The following is an 18739-nucleotide window of genomic DNA, read 5'->3' as shown; positions in this document are numbered from 1 at the left end:
TAGACATTGCAGCAAGTAAAACATGTAAACATGCAGGAATGAAGGACTGGAATCTGAGGAGACTGGATAATTAATGAAATAATATAGCAAGTCTTTTTTTTTTTCCTGGCACCTGATACATGAATGGGGTGTTTCTCATAAACCTCCTGACAATTTTTATGTATTTTATGTATTTTTTTCTCATAGAACACATAGATAAGTGTCTGATGGCACAGTATATGATAAATACTGTGATTATCAGAGCTTGCCTGCTACCACATGGAAGCTTTTCATCTTCAGTGGAGGGTGACTAAGTGTTTCATTAGCCACTGACCCAGGCGAGCTGAACACTTAACAGTCTGTCTGGAGATGTGACATGCACAAGCCAGATGAGTAGCCACCACGGAGTCTGGCGTGGCTCTTCAGCAGCTCCTCCTTTAGACAGGGAGGCTCGCAGGGCGTGTGCTCCAACGAGGAGTAAACACAGTTTGCTGGAGACCTGACCATCTGCTCTTCCCCTTCAGCACTCACTCCTGTCCCTTCACCTTTAGGTAAACATGACAACGGATTTGGAAGGAAGCGATATGTTGGTGGAAAAGGCAGACCGGCGGGAGTTCATAGATCTGTTAAAGAAGATGTTGACGATAGACGCGGATAAGAGGATAACACCCATTGAAACTCTGAGCCACCCTTTTGTCACCATGACACACTTGCTCGACTTCCCTCACAGCACACAGTACGTGGCTTTTGTTCCCCTTGGGTCTTGAATTGAGGGGTGAAAAGGAGAGCTGGTTGTGGTGGAGACCAAGTGTATCTGAGGGGCTTTAAGATGTTTAATCCCTAAGTTTTAATCTTTTCCTGCTTAAAAGAAAAAGATGATTGCCAACTCAAGGTTGCAAGAATTGTGTTGTAGGTGCTTGGCATTTAAAACGCTTCAGTGTGTGCTACATTAATTATGTAAATATTCAGTAATTACATATTTTTGCATTAAAATGCGGGAGAAATTATGCAATTAGTGCTGAAAGTATCAGTCTATTTCAAAGTAATATAGTCCTGATTGTTACTGGGGTAATCAACCTTATCTGCAGTGGGGGACCGACCCTTCCTACCAGAACCTTCCCATCGTGTCAGGAGTCAGCTTGGGGCTGTTTGCTTTCTAAGGGAAGAGCTGTTCTGCAGCAGGCTGTTTTACAGGCATAAGCACCAGGATGAGGAGTTTGATTTTCATCTTGGTTGTTGTCCACCTGTGTCACCTTAAATACCACGTTGTGACCTCATCTGACACATGTAGAATGAGGATGGGCTCCACTGCCTGATGGAAATGAGAAGTCACATCTTCAAGCCTGACTGCCCTTCTCCTAAGGCCTCACCACAGAGCACAGCAGCCTGAAATGCAGGATACCTGTCCCCAGCCCACTGCCCATGTCCAGTTCACATAGGGACAGGCTTCTCAGGTGTAAGTGAAGAAGGTAGACACATAGGGGGCGTTTTACAAAGCATTCAGGACACTTAGCTTGAACATCCTGCTTTACAGCACCTGGCAGTTCCTGGTGCTTTCACAGGCTGTCCCTTCCCCTTGACAGGAGAACAATTATTGGCACAGTACTGTATTTTCATTGGGTGCTATTTGCATGAGTGTTTTAAAGGCTGTCAGGAGCTCAGGTACAAAATTAAAGGGGGCTGCTTGAAGAGCTGCAGAGCAACAGGTAACTGTGTCAGCTCCCCTGCCTGTATGGGTGGCTGCGGTATTTTGAGTTTGTTTAAGGTAGCTTTCCCCCTTTGAAGGAGCTGTAGCTGCCTTTTTGTTACATTTACCACAAGATAAGAGCATCTGCTTACCAGAAGGTAGTGGGTGCACGATCTGTGTAGACCCAGACTTAGCCTGCACAGCCATCTTTGAGCATTGTTACCTATAAATAAATGGTAAGTGATAATGAAAACAAGATGGGGCATGATTGTGCTAAACAGGAAAAAAGTAAAGTTTCATATAAAAAAAAATTCATGAATAAAATATGACAGCAAAAATATTGAGTGAGCATCATAGACAAAAGTCTTTTAATTTGCAACAGTCCTTCTGACTGTGCAACAACTGATTGTGTAAGATAGGAGAGATTCGTGACCTAATGCATTGCAGTCAGAAATCTTTCCACTAACGCAACAGTCCATAACCACATCTTCATTTTTTAAGTGCTCACTTGTGGCTGCTCAGGCAAAGCCCCAGAAAGATTGAAAATATCATTGGGGCCAACAGCAATGAGAATTTTAGCCAAATAAAGAATTCAGCATCACGTCTCTGAATACCAAGTGCGTGCCAGCCGGGTGTGTAACCCCGCAAGCCCCTCCACGCTGGAAACAGTGACTGGCAAAGAGAGCAATAAGCTGTAACCAGCATGGCAAGTGGATGGAGCTTTTGTCTGTAATTACTTGTGCTTTGGAGAATAGAGACGTCAAAGCCTTGAAAGGTGCAGGATGCTATAATCTCTCTTGGAAATAAATTGGGCAGCAGAAAAAGTGAGGATATATGGAAACTGTAGCTTCTGGAAGGAATTTTTGCTGTGGAATGTTTCAGAGAGGCTGCAAGTTCGAGCAGTGCAAGAGAGGCTGTTCTGCTTTCTTACAAGCAAACAGCAAAGTGAACTTAGCTTCCCATTTCACATATTTAACTTCCTGGCTCTTAAATTTACTCCTCAGACTTTCTGTCTGTTTTGCTTTGTCCCTGCTGGTTTGTTCTCCCACCTTTTTTTAAAGTAAAGCCAGAGAACTTGGTATTGCCTTTGTAGAGCTTACATCTTATTAGATAAAACCATTTGATGACACACACTATTCACCATGTACAGAACCTATACTCCTCCCAGTGCTTTCTTCTTTGTGCAGGAAGAATTATATTCATACTTGACTGAAAAGTAGTGATCCAATAGCCTTCTATATTTATTTGATAAGTGTTTGATTTTGCTGGACGTTCTGTGACCAACAGGTATAGTTCTGGAAGTGAATGCACATAATGGGCAGCTGTGCACAGTGTCCTGAGCCTGGCTTGTCTGCTGGTTGTTTATGACCCAGATCCAGTTACCAAGATATTACTTGTAGGATGAGAGGTGACCATTTGAGTTAGAGACAAGACAGGGATAAAAAGATCCAGGTCCTCTTCATCAGCCTTAGGAATCATATAAGATTGTTCTTTTTGAAGGGACGCTGTTTCTTAAAAGTGATGGGAGGATATACCCCCTACCTCCAACAGTTTAGCTCATTACAAACCGGTCAGCATACAGCTGATTTTCACTGCTTGGAATTTCTCTTCCTCCATGTTGGGATAATGGAAATAAAATAAACGCCTTTATACATTTTGAGGTTGTGTTTCAGACTCTGAGGTCACATTTGTAAAAACAGTTATTGTGGAAGAATTGTGGAAAGCCTGTATTGATTTTCAGATATCAAAAGTGAGATTGTACTAAGAATACAGTGTTGCCCAGGTTCACTGTGTTGTTGTCTCTTAACCTCTGTATGCTTTGGTATTCTAATTAATGAAATATGGACAGTTTCATCTACACATGCCTGCTGTGCTCTAGCAATGTAGAGAGTATTTAATCTCCTTTACTGAGGCACAAAATAGGATACTTCTCAAAATTTCCATTGCTATATCAATAACATTTAAGGGAAAGTCAGTGTAGAGGAAGAAGCTGTAATCATTCCCCCAGAGATCTAGTTCTCAGTGTGAGATAACCTCAGAACCAGATTCCCTCAAGGCATTGAGGAATTTGCTTTGGAATAACTTTTTGATATTAATTGTCCCATTGACTGCAAGAGGAGATGTCATGCTTCAAGATAAGCATCTGCACAGGCGTTTAGCCAGACAGGGGCAATGTTATAACTGCTTAGCTGGACTCAGCTCTTGGTGAACAACTACTTAAAAGGAACAGGGATTACTTTTTTAGGGGATCTCAGTGATCAAGAACAGTGAAATTCTTCCTTGCAAAAGACACATAAAACTATCTTTACGCTTACACTGAGGCAAAAAGCATGAATTTTCTTTTCCTCTCAGGCTCCATCATCAGGAAAAAAAATGTTTCTTTCTTTCTTGCTCTCAGTCTCTTCTAGTCTTTTAATATAGCCACTTTGTATTTCTTGCCCTGTCCCCTAAAGAGCAACCAATTTGCTTGCTTTTGTGACTTGTATTGCAGTGCAAAGACCCATGGGAGCACCCAGGGGCCCAGGGCAGCTGCTCTTATCTTGGCCTTCTTCAGTACGGTGTTAATCTGACTCTCACCAGTTACGAGAGACCTGCATAAAATACCAAAGGGCTTTAAGAGCCTAGAAAGTGCTAAGCTTGCCCTGGAGACCTATTGCAGGGCCACTGTGATGAACTGTAACCTGTGTGAGTCGCTTGGTTGATTTTCTGTGCCTTCCTTGCCCCTCTTTCCCTGCACAGTGTCAAGTCCTGCTTCCAGAACATGGAGATTTGCAAGCGGCGGGTGAATATGTACGACACGGTGAACCAGAGCAAGACACCATTCATCACCCACGTAGCCCCAAGTACATCGACCAACCTGACCATGACTTTTAACAACCAGCTCAACACAGTCCACAGCCAGGTGAGGGCATCAATCACAAGCAGCCAGTGCTTGAAACATTTATGTCAGGAGGGCCTAGAAGATGAAAAGCAAAGTAGCATCCCATTTAACATGCCTGCCAAGAGATGGTGCCTTTCTACTCTCCTTCTTCTGTTCTTCTCTTCATTCTCTTTTCTTCAGGCAAGCAGTAATCTTGTGACATTTTGTGTGATGGGGAAATGTTGCCCTTGTTGTTTATGTTGTTGTTGGGGTGATAAATCCTGCTTACTTGGGAGGTTGCTATGGGGAAAAGCTCATTAGTCCCTTAATGCAGCAAGCAGTACTTCACTCCCTGGGTCAGGCAGAAGTATTTGTGATCTTACAGCCCTTCTTCAAATTGGCATTGAAGTAAAATGAATTTAAACCCTCTGTAACAGACACAGCACTGTAACTGATCAACATGAAAGAAGAGTTTAGCAATAATATTTATTCTTACCTCCCATTGCTTTTACTTCAGGGCCCCCACTGTGAACACCTTGCACTCCAGTTTGGTGGGCTTTGGCTTTATAATCGTGATTTGTATTAGTTTTACTTGCCCCAGTGTTGGGGGGTGCTGCATTAACAAATTTTATGTGACTGGCAGGCTAAGTTGTTTGCTGTGGTACTGTATTACAGCAGTGAAAGGAAACTCTCCAGGGAGAGCACTATAGCTGCTGCTTTGAAGCCTTTTGGGAACAGGCTGCTCAAGATTCCCTCTAGAGATTGCAGGTGGCATTGCGGAAATGGGTTTGGAAAGCAAGGGAGCTAAAGGAGTCTGTGTAGATGTGCAGGATGCTCCTTTGTCAGTAAGAGAACCAGACTTCTTGACTAGGGTCTTGATACATGTGATCACAGGAGGTCTTTTGAAACAATTCAGGCAGGCACAGACAGAGATAGGTCATGACTTTGTGTGAGAGGGTGCTATTACAAACACCAGTTCCCTTTCTAGGCTGTTTCTGAGGTGCGACTAAAGAAATGCATGCTACCTGCTCCCCTAGGCCCCAGCTGCAGGGCAGAGACACTGCTTGTACCACGATTACTTGTAGGAAAGGCAGACTTGCTTTCATTTCCTCGCATTTCGCTTGACATTAAGATCAGCTGTTGGCTGGGGAGATCCATGGTCATTTCTGAATTCTCATAAGGGGTGTGTGTTCTGAGCAGAGCCAGTAATGCCCAATGTTCCTAGAAGAATTGGCAGAAATATTTCCAGGAAGAGTGTTTTAATTTGAACAAGGTCTAAGCCTTTCACAATTCTCTTCAACATACCACTTGTCTTGGCTTTCTTTTGTTTCCTGTGTCTGCAAAATATCTGGGGATTACCTCCTTCCAGTTATGGGTTCTGAGATGACGAGTATGGGAGCTGCTGTGGTTGCTGCCCAGTGCGTTGCACAGGAGAGCAGATTGCACTTCACAGCCCCTGCACTGAGAGGAGATGAGGAGAAGGAGGAAATATTTTGTTGTTACATCCTTCATGACTGTGGCTGTGGCAGTGCAGTGTAGGTCTTGTAGCAGCCAGTGCAGTGCAGAATGCTTAGTCTGCTCTCTCCTGCACCTTGATCAAAGCCTCCTCCTGGGTTCATACATTCACCATGAGAAAGTGTTATCTGACCTATCTCCAGCAGTGTTGCTGGCACGTTTGGACAAAGGGGAAGGATGGGCTCTGGTCTGGTAGTGTCTGCCTCCCTAGGCATGCAGGCTAAGAACATATATTTGAGCAGTGGCAGAGCTGTTTAGTTGCCTGCAACTGTTAGACTCAGTCCAAAACAAAAAATAAAAAAAAAAAGTCTTCAGATTTCTAGATTTTTTCAGAACTCTGGGCTGATTTTCCTGGCTTTGAAACATCCCCAAATGGAGTTTCTGCTCTAAGAGATTTTAAAGACAATTCAAGTGAAGTTTGGTCTTTGCAAATGTTAGCATTACCTCCTGTTATGACTTCTGATTACTTCAAATTCCAAACATAATTCAAGGGGCATGTGCCATCTTAGATACAAGGTATCTAAGAGGAAAGGCCAGAATGGATTTTCCCTCTCAGGATGAGATTTCACAGGGCGTGGAGGTGCCGAGTCTATTTTACCTAAGAAATGTGAGTAGCCTCTAGAGCTATGTACATGATGAGTGAACAGCGTGATTTATGGATAGCAACATTTTCTGAGCCCATCTTCCTCATGCTGCAAATCAGAGCCAGTTGGGTGAGAAATGGGGCTGCAGTTCTGCTGTAGGGAATGTGCTGTGTCCCTGGGCAGTACAAGCAGCGCCGTGTGGCTGGAGGTCCCATGGCATGGCACAGCAATGGCACACTCGGGCAGATTGTGATCCTTCCCCCTGCCCTTGTCTCTTTACTCCTCAGTGTCCTGTTCTACCCCTTGTTTGCTGTTTTGATTTAATTTTTATTTTATCTTACACTACTTTACTTTATTATTTTTTTGGATTTTGCTTCTTCCAGCGTACCCATCTCCCTCATTTTTTTGTTTGTTTTTTGTTTTAATTCCCGTCATTCCTTTAGACCACCAACCTGGCTCCCACCTCCTCCAGTGCCACTATTTCCTTAGCCAACCCCGAGGTCTCCATACTAAATTACCAATCTGCACTCTACCAGCCCTCAGCGGCGTCCATGGCTGCGGTGGCCCAGCGGAGCATGCCCCTACAGACGGGAACAGCGCAGATCTGTGCCCGGCCAGACCCCTTACAGCAAGCCCTCATCGTCTGCCCACCAGGCTTCCAAGGTAAGTGACAGCATCACCAGGTCTTGGCCTGCTGCTTCGTCCAGCTCTTGTTGGAAATAAGTTTCCTCAGTTCAGGTCATATGGCAGAAAAAAGGGCTGGCCTAGTAAATCAGAGCAGCGGGGTTGTTGCAGATGGAAGTGTCTGCGTTGGCAGGGCATCTTGCAGGCACCTCTAACATCCTGAGCTGGAGGCAGCTGATACTGAGAAGGGGCTGGGAGACAATATGTGGTACTTGTCATTCTTTGCCCTGAACAAAGTTTAAGGCTCTTCTGCCGTACTTTGGTAAACTTGAAAGCTTTCCCACACAATACCAATAAATCAGTACATATGTATGTAATGGGTCATGCTGTCACTTCTCAGTGACTCCGTTGCTACAAGGGGAACTCGGGAGGGTAATGCAGCAGGGAGTGTGGTGCTCATGGATATGAGGGTTCTCCCCCATAACAGATGCCATGACCATTTATGAGGACAATTCCCTCAGCTCCAGCCCTGCTGCAAACAGCTCTGCCTGTGTATACTAGTGGTAGGAACTAATGTCAGACAACTTGGGAGATGCTCAGTGTTAACCACTTGTCCTTCTGTTAACTTTACATGCTGTAGCAATTTGGGAAAACTTGCCAAGTGTCTGTAGGAAGTGGTCTAAATAGACCTCAGTTCAGCTGGTGCAACTTCTGCTCTTCATTTCTACAAGCCTGTCTGTGCATTAGTCTCCAGGCACTTGTTAAATGTTCTGCAAGATTATCAAAGCTCTTTTGAAATAGAGAAGTTTAGCTAGACCTCTTCAGTGTAGTTAAAATGCATCTCAAGGGTTTGACTTCAGAAGTGGAGTATGTAAGCGATCATCCTCAGCTTGCTGCTTTGAGAAGGCTCCAAAGTAGAGGAGGCAGCACAAGCTGTGCCATGCACTGAGGTGCCTCCAGCTCAGTTAGGCTAATGTGGGGCTCAGCCAGCGGTGACTGGAGTTTGGGGTACGCTAGAGCCTTTCAAATATGAATCCCAAGAAACTGTGCTGGAGAAAATCCTCTGTCCCCATCAAGGCTGACAGAGTATGGAGTTCTGGATTCCCATCCCACTTTGGTGTAAAGAGAGCATTCTCATATAACAGTGGGTTTTGGCTGATAAAGACCATTTCTTGTTATTAAACCAGAGAATATGGGGAAGAGAAGCCATTCACTCTCCTCTTTTCCTTTTCTGCCTGTGCACATTGTATTGCAATATTTCCCATGCGCTTGAGGTACCCTAAAATACAAACTCAGCTAATCCCTTATTGCCTTTGGAAATGTCTTTTCTGCACCCTTATACCCATATCATGTTTGTGAGCATTTGATGGACATCTTTGGGCCAGGTTGGAACAGGTGGCACTCTGATAGCTGATTATTATTAAATTATTGCAATTTAAGTGGACATCAGCGAGTGCCTTTAGGCTCCTCTGAGAGCCAGCCCCTGTTCCTGGCCATGCTGCTGATGGCTTATGCTGTCCCTTCTGTGCTGGTGGAACAGGGTTACAAGCCTCCCCTTCGAAGCACGCTGGATACTCGGTTCGGATGGAGAACGCCGTTCCCATTGTCACTCAGGCTCCTGGGGCCCAGCCTCTTCAGATCCAGCCAGGACTCCTCGCACAGGTAAGGAATTCTAAAGGCGCCGAGAACAGCAGGTATTTACTGTGTTGTTCAGCTCTTGGAGGCTGAGGAGAGAAGCTTTCTCTGAGGGCCTTCTGTGGTGCAGTTTGGAGAATTGGGCAACTGTATATGGGTTGGCAGTTTTCTCTGAAATGTCAAAATCTCCCCCAGCTCATTGTTCAGCTCAAAGACTATGTCAGAGTTGCAAAAGCCACTGGAAAAACCCTTTTTCTTTCTGCTTTTCTACTGAAATCAGTGGGAAAGCCTCAGGGAAAGCAGTGTCAGGCCTCTGCTGAGAAGGAACCTCTAATAACCTCCTGCATCCTCCTGAACTCGAAATCTTGGGGGTAGTTTGCAGCCAGGAGTTGCACTGGTGAATTGCATGCTGCTGATAAATACATTTCATGCTTTAAGTTTTCACCATTTTGTTTTATGAGGACCTCTGCACGTGAGGTATGAGAGAGATGTAGGAGGCAGAGGCAAGGGCCCCACGCTCGAGGAGCTCTCCTTGTCAGCAGTTCTTATTGGCACAGTTCTCTGAAATGGTCTCACAGGAAAAGCATGGTTCCTCCTAAAAAAAAAAAAAAAAAAAAAAAAAACACAGGAATGGGTATTACTGATTACATGCACATCCTCAAGGGGTACCCCAGCTCCTCAAACCAGAGGAGCAGTTCATTCCTCCTTGTGCAGGCTTCAGTGAATGTGCTTCACCTGTTTTTAAGCTGGCACCATGGTACCTCTGCTGATACGAGACAGGGGAAAAAAACGCCTAGTATGCTTAAAACTAAGTTGTGCAAGCTGGAAAAGATGACCAGCTAGTTACAAAGGCTTGTTTGATCTGCCGTGCCAGCATGTTCATATGCAGTCAGGAACCAGCAGACTTCAGGGTTTACTCATGTGTGTTGCACTGCTGGGGTAAGACTGTTGGTGCTCTTGCCTTCCTTTGCCAGCTGCCAGTCACACTTATCTGGTGAAGACAGATCAAAATGCAACTTGCAGCCTGTGTGATTTCCATCAGCTAGCATGCCCTGCCCCTTCCCAATAGCAGAGACTTTGTCAGCGAGCTGTCTGAAACATCAAACCAATCTCTGCTGCAGCCTGTTGTAACAACTGACATGGGCCACCTCCCTTGTTTGGTGGGGAGGAAGAGCCTAAGAGGCAGGGAAACAAAAGCCATGGCAAAGCATGGAGCAGTCTGTGCAGGCTCAGTAGCTGGCACCTCTTGCTTGTCCAAGAAGTCAGCCAAGGCAGTGAGTGAAGGAGGTCACAGAGCTAGCTTTACATGCCCCCACCATTCTGCCAGGTCTCCTGTGGTGTGCTGTCCTTTGGGGCTTGAAGGGGTGAGGGCTGGATCTGAAACATCTAAAGAGAGAAGGATCATGAAAGATCTCAGTACCTCCTTCTTTCTTCTCGTGGTGGCTTTGCTGGGCTCTATGTAAGTGAGGAATGTTTGGTAGTAAAGCTCCCCCTGAGCACCCTCCTGCCCACAGGTTAGCAATTTCTGTGCTGCCCCTGCCATGTGAACACCTGTTTCATGGGCATCCCATTTCATACTTTCTACTGACATTTCATTCACTGTCACTTCCAAAGGGGAATTCTGGCTGTTTCTGAAGAAACACTCCTCACTTGCACAGACTTTTAATTTTTGATGTAATAAAAGGGAGGACATGTGCCTGTTGCTGTGCCTGTTTGTCTCGCGCGATGAGAAATGCGAGCTGTCTCTGATGGCAGGATGCTCTGATTGATGCTGGTGGCATCTGGTGTCCGTGGGCCTCGCTCGGTTCGGGCTGAGCAGCTGGTCTGATGAGCAAATCTGTACCCAATTCGTTTCCTGAATGGAAAAACACAGCTTCTTTGTGATGCATTGTAGTCACATCTGATCTTGGCGGCTGCGTGTCTCTCTCCCAGCAGAGAGCTGTTCCTCTCATGCACAGCTGCTTATCTAATGCTCTTCAGCCTGGGCCATGCAACTGCTGTGACTGCGAGAGGGACTGGCCCCAGCAGAGAGTGCAACGCCTCCAGAGCCCACTTCTGTCTGTCCCCTGCTTCATTTGTCCCACTGATGAGGCATGGTGCTGCTCTTTGTGCTCCCAGAACTGTGGAGTGCTGTCAGGCTTTCTCCCATTGTACCCAGCGCATGGCACAGGTTTCTGTGTTTGCACTCCTCAGAGTGCCTGTGGCTGGTAAAGCCTTACTGCGTCCCAGGGCAGCTGGCATCCAGTTCTCCCTGTGCATTTTGTACAAGACCAGATGTCCCAGATGAGGGACAGAGGGATCCAGGGCAGGAGGCACTGACAGAGCTTGAGCATCGTGTCTGGCAGCTGTGTACCTGCAGCCTGTGGAATGGAGCTAGGCAGCGCAAGGCAGAGCAAGCAGCCTGCACGATCAGGGTCAGTGGCTAAAGTAATTTGTTTGTAACTTCTCTGGGTCTCTTTTCATCCTCTCAAGCAAGTGTGGTCCACATATTGTATGCACAGAGACCAGTGAAAGGAGACTGATCCTGTCTTTACTCACAGCTCACTGCGGCTTCAGACAAGGCAAAGCTGTACAGTTTTCCAGCAGGCTTCCAAGTTGTGACCCAGAACTGTCCCCTGCCCTTGAACAACACCCTGGATTCTTGATTTTCTCTCCTTTTAACTCTTTCCCAACAACACTTCCTACAGAGGTCCTGCCACTGGCTTTCAAAATGTTATTCCATTAGTTGTTCCTGCTCTATGTCCGGAGTACAATCTTGGTCCATCCAGGGGACCCACCAGCTCCTGAGGACAAGGGCCAGAGCATTGCTTCACCACCCCACCAAAATTTCATAGTAATGCACTGACTGGGAACAGGCTGCAGCTGCCAGGACAAGCCTTCTATGTGTAAGCACAGCACACAGTGCTGGTGGATCAGCCTGGACAAGTCTTATCTGCAGATTAAATGATTCAGTGGTCCTTACCTAATAAGTGAGGAATTTGTGCCTAGGCCCTGACACTGCATCTAAATTTATGCACTGCAGTCGGACAAGGAGCTTAGATTTGTTCCATTCCCTTCCTGAAAAGGGAGGAAACAGTTTTGTCTTCAAGTAAATCCAGGTAGTCCCCTGGGATTGACTTCAACAGTAGTTCAGTCTCCTCTTTTAAAGCAAAGCTGAGGTAAAAAAAGAAAAGAGAATAATAAGAAGGCTTTTTTCCTCCGTGATCTTTTTATGCCTTTGTCTCATCCTTTTACCTGCTCCAAGCATCACCAGTCCATGGTTGTGGCTCCCTAGATGAAGAGCTCTCAGGAGCCTTGCAACTCTCCATCCTTTGCAGATGTTGCTGAGGGGCCTCACTATAGCAGCCTTTTCATGTAACTCAGCAACACAAAAGTTATAAGATGATCAAACTTAGGACTAGAATTGGGAAAAAATGGGGTTTTTTGCAGGGTGGATTGTTTTGGGGTTTGTGTTACTGGGGGATAGGAGGGAATCATGGGAACAATTAACACAATCCTTGTGAGGGTGGGGAAGGGGATAAATGCATGCCTGGAAGAAGCCTGCCCTCAAATTTAGCCTCCTTAGAACAGTGAGATAGCACAACACAGGTCCAGTACAGTAGTGCAGGTTGGGACTAAGGTGAGCTGTAGTTGGTACCCCTGAGTTCCTTAGCCCAGCAGCAAAAAACTGCCAGAACCACATTTGGGCAGCACATGGCTGAGAAAGTTTCCCATGTCCAAAAAACAATCATCTGACTTGCATAGAGTCAGTGGAGCAGGACAACCTGAGTCATGCCTGTGGCAGCACAGCTGGAGCGGTGACTGCATAGCAGAATGATGGCTCAACTCAAAGGGAAGAGATTTTCCACCCTCTAAGAGGGGGGAAAATGTTGGAGAGCACATGGAGGGGACAGGTATGCAATGGGTAACTGTGCATTACTTGAGAAAGTAAGCTGGCTGTAGAAAGGGGAAATTAATAACAGAGCCACCGTGTCCAGCTGATGGGAGAGTCAAAATTAGAAGGTGCTAAAAAATTTGATGTTTGGTTTGAAATGCCAACAAATTTTGATCCCTTCATTCCCTGTTTAACCTAAAACACAGCTGCTGCTTTGTATGGCAAGAATTTTTTTTTCCCCCTCCTTTGAATTCTCTATATTTATAACTATTCCTGCTTATACTGTGGTTTCCTAACAGTGTTTGTCTTCTGTGACTGAAAGGTGATAAGAGCTGCATAGTATGACCATGATCACTATTAGAGGCCCCAGCTGAGTGTGGACCATCGCTCATGTTCAGTGCTCGATGCCTTTTGCTAAGGAATTGCTTTTCCTCTGTCTGACAGCAAGCATGGCCCAGTGGCACTCAGCAGATCCTGCTCCCTCCTGCCTGGCAGCAGCTGACCGGGGTGGCCACCCACACTTCTGTCCAGCACGCGACCGTCATCCCGGAGTCCATGGCAGGCACCCAACCGCTGGCAGACTGGAGGTAAACTGGGGATGCTTGGAGGGGCCCTGAAGTACCCACAGGTGCTGGAGGAGCCATGAGGGCTGGGGTCTTGCTAAGCTCCCCTCTTGCTAGGCTTGAGGGGAGAAGGGCAGCAACCTCTGATACCACTGTCTGACAGCTGTGGGAGACTTCTCTGCTCCATGCCCTTGGAGTGGAATGCTGTGCCCACACCACTCCTTCAGTCTGTTTTCTAGGGAAAACACTCCATCCTCGGAAGGCTGGGAACCCAGCAGGCTCTGGAGGAGAGGGCACCTCAGTGAAGGGTGGTGGGAGGCTGTGTGGAGGAGCCTGCTGAGCAGCCGCCGGTTGCATTCTCAACGTGTGCCTGTGTCCCCGCTGTGCAGGAACACGCACGCCCACGGCAGCCACTACAACCCCATCATGCAGCAGCCCACGCTGCTGGCCAGCCACGTGGCCCTGCCCGCCGCCCAGCCCGTTAACGTGGGCGTCGCTCACGTCATGCGCCAGCCACCTGCCGCTGCCTCCGCCAGGAAGAGCAAGCAGCACCAGTCGGCTCCACGGTGAGTGCTGCGGCTCCCAGCCTGGCTGCTTCCCCGCCACGCCGGCGTGCTGGCAAGAGGGGTGCTCGCTGATACCTGTGGGGCAAAACAGGTTTAGTTCCACAGCCCGTGAGGGATTGGATCACACATTTCGTGATGGAGCTCTTTGCTGCCTCACCTCTTCGGTACCCAGGAGGTAGTCAGGAGTGTTTTATACCCAGAGAGCATCATTTTGTGTGGAAGTTAGTGGCTGGAGAAGATACAGAATGGGAGGCTCAGGCCCTGTTCATACAGCTTGTTACGATGCTGCAATTACCCAGAGCCTTGTCACAATGACTTAAAAACATAACTGTGTTCTCAGGTCAGTGTGATGCAGTGCCCAGTTGCCACACCTTTTCTTCCCACATGCTCTGGAAGAAGCACTCCTGAGGTGCAGCATATGCACCTGGAGGAGCCTGCATCTTCAGCAGCGTGTGCCTGATGTGCACACACAAGATCTGCCCTTTCAAAAGCAGTGGGGTGATGACAGTCTTCTGAGCTTTACTGCCACAGGGAGTGCAGGACTGGGGTGGCTTTGGGCCACCTGAGCTCTCTAGCTCCTAACATAGGTCGTTAGCCCCTGTCTTCACCAGTCCACACCAGCAACAGATACCCATGATTATACCCTGGCCTTATTACAACTATGGCAGCATAAAACGGGGATCGTTTTATAAGGATGTCTCTTACAGGGTGGTCCTTAGCATCTGTCATCTCTCAGTAGGACCATTTGGTTCTGGAAGGAGGAATCTGGGGTTTCTTGCACAGCTCAGATGGTAGGATGGTTGCAGTGCCTGTCACAGCACCGTAATCCTGTTCAGAGGAAAAGGCTCTTCAAGATGTATGTGCAGCTGCTCTGGAGAAGGTCCTTTGGGCTGTGCAACTAACACACTTCTTTTTTAAAAGAAAAAAACACAAAAAGCAGAGGGGAGAGAACCAAAATGGGTAACCTCTTGTGCAGTGGCAAAAACTTGAGCTTGTGGTTTTCCTGGGTGACTGGACTGGTGCCAGAGTGGCTCTGAGTTCGCAACCAGTTCAACTCAAGTTAAGAGGCCACTATTTAAATCCTTCCCATTTATCTGCTCTCTAATGTTGGATTTACTTTGGGTGGGCTCCAGCTGTCTTAGTCTATTCATAACATAGAGAGGCAGCTCTGTCCCCAGCTAGCCAGCAAAAGAGAGTGCCTGTTACAGCCAGTGTGCCTGTGCAGGGCCTCCCCTCTCCTGTCACTTTAGGGTGAGGTGGCTGTGTCCAGGAGGAACGGGGCACACTCAGAGCAAAGGGTTTCTACAGCTTCATTGACTGTGACTCTTTTTGTGCCAAACGAGGAACCGTGCTCCTTTGGAGAGGAGGGTACTCCATGCTGCTCATTGGTATTCAAAAAGCACTTTGAATGCTACTGTGCAGCCATTTGTTATGCAAAAGAGCCTGTGTAAGTTGGTGTAGTGTGATATACTGCCAGGGTGACTTCCTTTTGATGGATGCCACCTATTCCTTTTGTTAGCTTTCGGGCCAGGCTGAACATGCAGCCCAGGCCCCTCAGTAGAACAAAACCAGAACTTTGGGGTTTTCTTCCTTTTTGAATCTCCAGATGTTCAATAGCAAAAAGAAACACGACCAAGGAAGGAAGTGTGGGAAATGAGTGAAAACGGCTTTAGTCAGTGTGCTTTGGTAAATAACCCCATCTGTAGACCCACACTGCACTGTTTGGCTCATAGTTTTGTGTTTGGATCCCTGATCCAAGTGTCACTTTTCTGACTGGTCAGGCAGGGAAGCTGAAGTAGGAAGACTGTGGATGTTTCTCTACTGTGTAATAAATACATTATTTCTTTCTGATTTATATATGCTGTATGCTGCTTCACACAGGAATGAAACTGAGTATATGTCCTCCCATCTGCCTGCTCTCATCTATGGGACACCACTGTCCTAGAGGATAAAGTACTGAGCAGGAAATGTTCATTGAAAAAGATTCTTAAACAGCAACTCATTTCTGTTTAAAAAAGCAGTTTTCTTGATAAGTGTTTGTAGTTTTCCACAGCAAATTCTAATTTTACCTCTAGTTTTTTGGGCAAAAAGTATCTGGTCGTGATGCATCCATGCAGGATGCAGGAGGAAGGGATTATCATTTGGGTGGTTCTTCCTCCTGTGTCAGCCATGCTGTGCCTGCCTTTGTTCTGTATGTCTGGGCTTTGTGGCTGGCCTTTACCCTCCCAGTGCAAACTCCTGAGAGGCAGCAGTTCATATCTGGAAATTTCCAGGGAAAACAAATTTGAATTTTTTATTAAAAGAAGCTACTTTTCAGCCAATTATTATGAATAAGTGATGCAAGACACTGTCTTCTTTGAAGAAGTGACTGTGCCAATTTTGCAGTTTTCCTAGACTCCATAAATCAGTGCTACTGAATCAGGGACCAGGACTCACAAACCATGGCAACGGGCACCTTAACCATGCAGAGTTTTAACCAACTAATACTTTTCCCCGCTTCCAGCAATGCATCCACCTATGAAGTTTCATCCTCCCAGTCCATCAGCTCGCCCCAGCGGTCGAAACGAGTGAAGGAGAACACCCCTCCCCGCTGTGCCATGGTGCACACCAGCCCTGCCTGCAGCACCTCGGTGACGTGCGGCTGGGGTGACGCGGCCAGCAGCAGCACGCGGGAGCGGCAGCGGCAGACGATCGTCATCCCCGACACCCCCAGCCCCGCCGTCAGCGTCATCACCATCAGCAGCGACACGGACGAAGAGGAAGAGCAGAAGCATGCACCCACCAGGTGAGCAGTGGTTCTCTGCTCTTCTCTGTGTGCAGGGGAAGGAGAGAGGGGCATAGAGGTGGTTCCAGGGGCTACGTTTGTGTCTCATCAGCCAGGTTGTCTTTGATTTGTGAGGAAAATGACTAGCAGAGGACTCTACAGATTCAGATGATGCTCCCTTCTGTGCTGTACATCTGCTGTGTTACCTTGGGGAAGTCCATTAGTCTCTCCTTACCATGATCTCTCATCTGTAAGAGGAAAGACCACTTTTCTCTATCTCCTTTTTGTGGAAAGAAGATGTTAGATAGCCTGTGGTGAGGAGCCTCTGTAAGTTAGACGTGTATTTAAAACAAGGACAGAAAGACGGGCTTGGAAGGAAGGGACCATTAAATGACATCTTTCATATGTTTCTTCCATGTTTTCTTTTAAAATCTCTCAAAGACAGTGGTTCTGTCATAAATACTCAATAATGATAAATATATTGCAAGGGAGTTGCTCAATCTTTATTGTGTTGCCAAAATATCCTTGAACTATAGTAAAAGTGGCAGAAACTGCTTTCTGTCTGACTCTGCAGAGGGGCATAGATGAGGCTAGAAAGTGGGGGCTGAGTTTGCTCCTCAGAGGATTAACTCATCCAAGTGAACAGCACCGCCCAGGACTGCTGCCATTGTTGACCATCCCTTGTGGATGAGAAAGAACTTAATTTTCTAGGACTGTCCTTTCAGCACCTTTCATCACATGCAAGTGCTCTAGGTTTCCCATCTGATGCCAGTCACAAGACGTCGCTCTGCTTTGTAAGATGTAGAGAAGTAGCTTTGCAAACAGCTGAATAATTATACCATCTCTATATTGGTAACTGAGATAGGAAACTTTTAACCTTATCCTTCCAGTGTTGTTGAGAGAGGATTATTTTTTTACTTATTTAAAACACACTCCATGGCAGATTTTCCTTTAATTACCAGAGATACCCCTCTGTATCTCTGCATCTTTGCAGTGTGGTGATAAGTGAAGCCTGCAAATGTGCACAGAGCAGATGCAACACATTTGGCCTCTGGGAGCTAAAAATCTGTAAAGAAAAGCCATATGATTCAGGCTGGAATCTCAACATGCTTCCCAACAGCTACCACTACTTCCCATTCCTCTCTCTGTGCCACTGGGCAGCAAGGGCTCAGTACCTCTCAAAGTCAGCCTTGCCATGAATGCAGTGGTTCACAGGACAGTGTAACATATTTCACTTTAAAAATAAAAAAATTTTAAAAAATTAAAAATTGCTGCAACATTCCTTGCTTAGATGGGGGAAGAAAGCATGTTTCCAGAAAGAGTTGCATGAAGACCAGCGTGAAAGTCAAGGGGACTAAATAAGGAGCCCCTACTTCCAGGGCTCTTCTGGGAAAGGAAGGGCAAGACAAAAGAGATGCTGAAAACTTAAGGGTCATGGGAGCTCTTTTAAAGCATGTTTACCCATAGTGCTGATTCCAGACTTTAGGACATTATGTGCAAATCCTTAAACTTACCATCTGGGTGTCATTCTTGGATCCAGAGGGGGGGTGAAGAAAAGAGCTGGGATACTGCAGCCACTTCAGCCAGTGGTTGTCTTCTCTGCTTCAACTTTGCTGCCATCTGACTAGTTCCTTTAGTCAGCACCTCTCTAGAAAGAGACAGAACGAAGTTCAGGAACATGTATGGAAATCTGAGTTGGAAATTTGAGGTATTAAAAGATTTGAGTCTGCTGAAGGGCTTGGGAAGTTGTTCTGGGAGCCAGACATACATAAACAAACTGGCTTTGATATGACTAAAGCATATTCCAGACACATTCCTGCCTGGGATCAGATCCCTGGCTACTTTTTGTATCCATATGTCATATCTGTAGAGTGCCAGGGTGCCAGCATTCCAGAAAGGCCAGAGCTTAAGAGCTAGATTTAATTTGTGAGCCACATAGAGAGACTTTGTGTGGACATGAGTGAGTTAAATTTTCTGTGCAGATGTAACCAGAGCAAATGGAAAATCAGAGGTGGAGACACAGGTGGAAAACAGCCTGGCCAGAATGAGAATTTTTTCGTTAAAGTCTCCAGGAGAGCAAAATCAATT

At 46.5% G+C, this 18739-nt stretch overlaps 1 protein-coding gene across 3 annotated transcripts in view; it reads left to right on the top strand.

Moving 5' to 3' along the window:
• HIPK2 (homeodomain interacting protein kinase 2) overlaps nucleotides 1–18739 on the top strand; it is a 127059-nt gene that overhangs the window by 96396 nt on the left and 11924 nt on the right. The window contains exons 6-12 of one of the 3 annotated variants that reach the window (XM_041485928.1): nucleotides 531–715; nucleotides 4406–4568; nucleotides 7162–7288; nucleotides 8790–8911; nucleotides 13203–13345; nucleotides 13711–13887; nucleotides 16391–16672. In XM_041485928.1, coding sequence (XP_041341862.1) covers nucleotides 531–715; nucleotides 4406–4568; nucleotides 7162–7288; nucleotides 8790–8911; nucleotides 13203–13345; nucleotides 13711–13887; nucleotides 16391–16672 — 1199 coding nt within the window. Of the gene's footprint in view, nucleotides 1–530; nucleotides 716–4405; nucleotides 4569–7068; nucleotides 7289–8789; nucleotides 8912–13202; nucleotides 13346–13710; nucleotides 13888–16390; nucleotides 16673–18739 lie in introns of all 3 variants that reach the window. The other 2 variants (XM_041485927.1, XM_041485929.1) reach the window with 2 other exon arrangements.

This window comes from Pyrgilauda ruficollis, unplaced genomic scaffold (genome assembly GCF_017590135.1).
Source record: "Pyrgilauda ruficollis isolate IOZ18807 unplaced genomic scaffold, ASM1759013v1 scaffold73, whole genome shotgun sequence".
Taxonomy (NCBI): Eukaryota; Metazoa; Chordata; class Aves; order Passeriformes; family Passeridae; genus Pyrgilauda; species Pyrgilauda ruficollis.
Note: the sequence above shows the minus strand (reverse complement) of the source record. Positions and strands in the feature narration are given on the sequence as shown.